The sequence below is a fragment of the Spermophilus citellus genome (genome assembly GCF_964194105.1).
Source record: "Spermophilus citellus genome assembly, chromosome: 6".
Taxonomy (NCBI): domain Eukaryota; kingdom Metazoa; phylum Chordata; class Mammalia; order Rodentia; family Sciuridae; genus Spermophilus; species Spermophilus citellus.
The window spans coordinates 94,430,422-94,436,031 of record NC_138187.1 but is presented as its reverse complement, the minus strand read 5'-3'; the positions used below and the strand labels follow the sequence as shown (position 1 = coordinate 94,436,031).

At 41.8% G+C, this 5,610-nt stretch overlaps 1 protein-coding gene across 1 annotated transcript; it reads right to left on the bottom strand.

The window, feature by feature from the left end:
• Positions 1–528: 528 nt before the first annotated feature.
• IDI2 (isopentenyl-diphosphate delta isomerase 2) lies at positions 529–4,386 on the bottom strand (the record flags this gene model as incomplete). Its single annotated transcript, XM_081298196.1, has 4 exons — positions 529–1,237; positions 2,607–2,737; positions 4,167–4,302; positions 4,363–4,386. The coding sequence occupies 4 exons, from the start codon at positions 4,384–4,386 to the stop codon at positions 920–922; spliced, it is 609 nt and encodes a 202-aa protein (XP_081154322.1). The 3' UTR covers positions 529–919.
• Between the last annotated feature and the right edge of the window lie 1,224 nt (positions 4,387–5,610).

Here is a 5,610-nt window from a genome sequence, read left to right as displayed (position 1 = left end):
ACTACTTTAAAACATTATTTCATGCTTGTCTGAAGGATCCCTAATTCATTCATTTAATGAATATGTACTATGACCACTGTGCATTACGTAGAAATACTTAATGTGGGTAAGTGAATACTGTAGTTCTTAGAAGACAGTTAATCTAGTTTTTGCAAGTTAAAGCAGGACAGCTTAAGTGTAATTTAGGCATTTCAGTTCTTGCCAAATTTTATTACTGACTATTAATAGCTGGATTTGGCTTCCTGTGCTTCTTTCAATAAGAGGCCTGGAGAGGGCTGGGGATGTGGCTCAAGCGGTGCGCTCGTCTGGCGTGCGTGCGGCCCGGGTTCGATCCTCAGCACCACATACAAACAACGATGTTGTGTCCGCCGATAACTAAAAAACTAAATATTAAAAAAAAATTCTCTCTCTCTCTCTCTCTCTCTCTCTCTCTCTCTCTCTCTCTCTCTCTCTCTCTTTCTCTCTCTCTCTCTCTCTCCCTCTATCAAAAAAAAAAAAAAAAAAAAAAAAGAGGCCTGGAGACCCATCCAAGGGCTGTCCAAAGATGGTTATGTGACATTTAGCTACTGCAATGCTGATTTCAGATCTCTACTTGTGGGATTTTCTCTTCTTCTTTTTTCCTCCATTTTTATAATGAACTTTAAAATTTTTTAGAAATTGCATCTGGGGAAAACAATAAATTCCCTCCCTGCAATTAGGCAGATGAAAGACAGAAATAAAGCAAAAGGGGGAAATGAAGACAACATGACAAAGCAGATTAAATGATCAAAAGTAGTGATTTATAGATGATTAGCAATCGAGTCCCCTTTTTTCCCTTTTTTGGTTGAGGTGCGTAATCCCATTTAAACTAGAGTCTCCCACTTGCAAGCATAGCCTTTGCTATCTGGCCCTTCCTGGCAGACACTTTCCTCCCTGTTTTTCACACTCTGTGTATCTTATGAAGCTCCACAAACTGGGTCACTTCATCCAAGTGAGGCCACCACTTATACAGAAACCTCTCTGCAATGATTCTCAGCCAGGGCGTGACCCTCGCTTCGCCCCTGGCTGCCTTTTCCAGGAGATCTTCCAATTCCTCCTGGGCCAGGTAGCAGCAGCTGTCAACTTCACCGGGATCTCGGTGGATGGTCACTTTCTTCTTCACTAAGAGAAGGTAGCAGATCTCATGTTCTCCCCAAATTTGATCTGATTTTGCTTTGTAATGATATCTTGTCATAAACACTATGTCCTCTGTAGAAAGCTGTGGCAGAAATTGATGCAATATTAATAACATTAGCATAAAATACAGTGTACAGGAAAAAGGAGAAAATAAACACATTTGTTTACCTCAGAGGAGATAAACAAATAATTGATTATTATCGAAACCTTAATTTTAAATGATTTTTTTTCTTTAAGGGGAGATTGCAAACTTTATTGGCACTAACACAAAAATAAAATTGATTCAAGAAATGGCAGATCACTTTGACAATGCACAATTTTTATGCAGATGTATGCATTATGCATTTTTATGCAGATTTATGGATGCATGCTACCTTTTAAAATTGCCTTGGAGACCTAGGAATGGCTATAAAACAGCTGACACAGATGGGAAAAGCTTGTAGACTCCCTGAAAAGTCAGTTAGCCTTAGCAGATGTGATCTTTCTCAGGTTTTTTCCTTAATGTCATGACGATGGACAAATACCAGGTCCATATTTGGGACATATATGGCATGAATATTCTTTCCTTCCAAAAAATGATGATGATGTAATCAGTGGCACTTTGGTGTGTCAAGGGTTTCTGGTGAACACTCTACAGGTGTGGTCTTGTTTTTAACCATTGGTTGTCTCAGTAGACATTGGTTTGATTGCTCTGGAACAGCTGGAGAGCTGTTGCTCAGGCCTATTCCTGTCCCCTGCTGTCATGAGATATGCCCTTCTCATTTGAAACTATGTCATCTGTGATGGGTATGTCTAAGTCCAGGGGCCTAAGACTCCCTGTGTATTCACTTGGAAACTGTTCCTAAGGAGCAATGGTCCTTGTATCTACCATGTTAACACAGTACCAGAAGTGCAAAGACTGCTAGTGGTCTACACTGTTAATGAACTTCAGAGGTTCAGTCCATGATCAGCCAACTCTATTGCCCTGGCCAAGATGAGCTGTAGCATCATGGCTAAAAGCATGGTGAAGGAAAGCTGCTCACCCTGTGGTAGCCAGGGAGCAGAGAGAACTAACTAAAGTTTTGTGGACTCAAATCTGAATAATAATCTGACTTTGGTTTCCTTGGTGTAACAAATGTATCTCCGTCCTATTTTGAAGGACCAACTCCTCCACCTGCAACAACAGAAAAGCCAATGAAAACTGGCCATCCTCTCTCTCCTACTGGCTTTACAGATAAAGTTAACAAATGGGTAATGGACAGTCACGGCTGGTCCTGGACATTCCTTTTAGCGTACACTGCAATTTCTTCTTCAATTTTTTTATAGAAAACCAGATTCCTGAACCATCCCAACCCTGCCCAGAACAAACCAATGTGCTATGACCCTGTCCTCTGCAACAGCACCATTGCCAGGCCAAGGGCACAGATCCAGTTCCTGGGACAGCACAGTTGTTACTGGGCAGATATTCGTACCTGCTCCTGGGGAATTCCCAGCTCAGCCTGCAGGCGTCTCAGGGCTGCCCTCTTCACTCCCAAGGCGTCCTTTTCTTCCAGTTCTGCAGGGTTGTATAATGGGTGACTACAACAGGAGTCAGAAAAATGCCCTGGAAAAAACATATAAGGGAAACATCCCTCTTACTTTATTCGAATATATTAAATACAAATACAGACTCTTTGGGTAAAATTGTCATTATCTGTCATCATCAGCCTGGCAGGTGGGAAGTGCAGGTTTGCTGTGGTGCTCAGGGCAGAGCCTGTGTCCCTGCTGCCATGGGGTGAGGGTTTGGGTGAGGTGCCTCTGGGTGACTACTTGCGGAGCTGTTCCTAAGACTCAGCCTTGGCTGCCTGCTGCAGGTGCTCACCCACATGCCCTGTTGCACTCTCCAAGTCAGTCTCAGGACCAGAAGCAGCTCTTGGGCAGATTTATGTCCCACAATGGATCTGAAATCCCATTTGAGAGAAGAAGAGATGAGCGCATGTGTGTATGGCATCAGTGGATTTAGAGTCTTGCTGGGGAAGTAAAGGGCATATGTGGGAGTGTTGGGCTTGGGACACACCACCTCGAAATATGATGGCAAGAATAGGAGATTGGGAAATGCCACACCAAAATTGCTGCTTTGGACTCCAAACTGAGAAAACCTGGAAAAGAGCAAGTGGAGGAAGGGGCTTGCTCTGAACTTGCCCTATCTGACCAGAGAAAATGAAAACAACATTATACATCTTCTCCCTGGGAAGTCAGTAAGATGCCCTGCAAAGATCCACCAGCAGAAATTGGAGGGGCTCCCCACCCAGATAGCTTTTTCACAGGTGGTACCTATTCTGACAGTTCCTCCTTGAGATCTCCTATTACCTGGGAAGATTTTATATTTGCATCACAAGGCAATCTTTATTCCCCATATTATTTTTTCCTTTACTCTTCCATAACTTGTCCCACTTCCCTCCAGAAGTCCCTGACCTTATTCTTTTCTGTAGCTCAGGATAATTTATGAATGTCATCATCTGCTATCCTCGCTTCTAAAGGGATATTCTTACATTTGTCATGATCTTAGGAAGTATAGAAAAATTCAGTCTTAAGACTTGGATGGTAGGATGATAGTTTCTATCATTATCTTCTTTTTTTAATATTTGTTTTTTAGCTTTAGGTGGACACAATATCTTTATTTTATTTTTGTGTGGTGCTGAGGATCGAACCCAGTGCCTTACACATGCCAGGCAAGTGTGCTACCACTTGAGCCATATCCCCAGCCCTCATTATCTTCTTAATTTTATGTTTAAATATTATTTGTTTTAGTTCCCCAATACCTTAGACGGATAAGTTCTTCTGGATTTAAATAGCTTTATACTGCCAGAAAAAAAAAATCCCAACTAGAAAAAAACCAGGCCACTGAAGAAATACTAGACTGGTAAGTATGGGTCTGCAGTTTCCTCCTAAAATGTCATCTGGCTGTGCAGATAATTCATGTCTCGGAATCCGCCAGGTCAGATTACATGGAAAGTTTCTGTTAAGTCATAGGTTCAACTGAGTGGACTTACCAGGAAAAGTCAGCTTGATATCTGATCGCGTCTGAATCAGGACTTTCTTCTCTGTATTGAACAAAACCACACTGAAGGCTCTGTGCAGCAGCCCTGGGAGGACAAGCCCAAGACTGTGAGTGAACACGGGGAGTCCCTGCAATAGTCATCGGTTCTGTCATCAGTCTGCGTCTTGTCTGAAAAATCTGTATATGACCTTTGAGTCCCTACTCAAGGACATGCAGTTGTCTAAATTGACATTTTGAAACCTTTAGGTAATTAAACTTGTTTGACAAAGTGAAACTCAAAGTAAAAGTTTAGGCTTGTCAGAGAAGACCAGAGCTGGATGGTAGTTCAATCAGGAAAACCAGATTTTATTCACAACTATTGCAGTAGTGGAAAAGAGACCTTAGAGTATCTGGTATCAACTCTGAGATCAGCACTGGCAGGAGGGAATTTGTCCCTAAGGAGCAAAATGGAGGAAGGCCGAAGGAAAATTTCTAGGAGGGTATGTCTGGGGCAAGAGGCATTCCAATTAGGTCTACAGGATTAATGTGGTTCTTTCTCAAGACCTGGGTGATCAGACATCACCTGAGGATGGTGTGGCACGAGGACCTGAGCAGATACAGAGGGTGGGAGTCTTTCTGAACCAAGTTAGCAGGATTCTTGCTTGAGCTGGGTTTTATAAGGGGAGCGCACAGTTGTCTGGGAGGCTCGGACTCTGCTGACACTTAGGCTGAGCAGAGACTCTTTGTCAAGGTGGGTGCCTCAGAATCTTTTCCCAAAAAGAGAAGCGGTGAAAGAACAAGGTGCCCGTATGGCCTCCTTATGCAAAAAGCCCAGATTCGCCTGCCTCTCCATCTCTCTCAGGTGGGAAAAATGAGAAAATCTTGCAAAATTAACAAAAAAACATGCGGTGCCACCTTTCTCCATGTTCTCGTTCAGATGGCAGTTCCTCTTGTTGTCCTCCCCAAGGACCTTGTCATCTTCATCAACCACAACAAGCATTTCCTTTAGGCGTTGTAGTTGATGTTCACTGAGCCAATCGGGATGGACTTCAGACATAGCTGCGAGCTGGAGCCAGCCTGAAATGGGTGCATGACATTTCCTCTTGTGCAAAAGATCATATCTAATTTTTGCTATTTGTTACCAAGCACCTCAGGATTTATCATATAGTACTGAAGTAGAACTATTGTTAGATATAAGAGGGGTATGGTGTTTATAATTTAGTGTCTTTCTGAATAGGAAATCTTGGAGAGAGATATATATATACAAATATCGTACATATAGATATGTAACATGTTATATATGATATACATTATATATATTTGTCATGTATACATATCATATATAATATATATAAATTATATATATCATGCATATATATGTGTGATTATTATGTATATATACTATATATGTATATGTATGATATGTGTGTGTATATAAAAGATATTCCCTAGGGGTC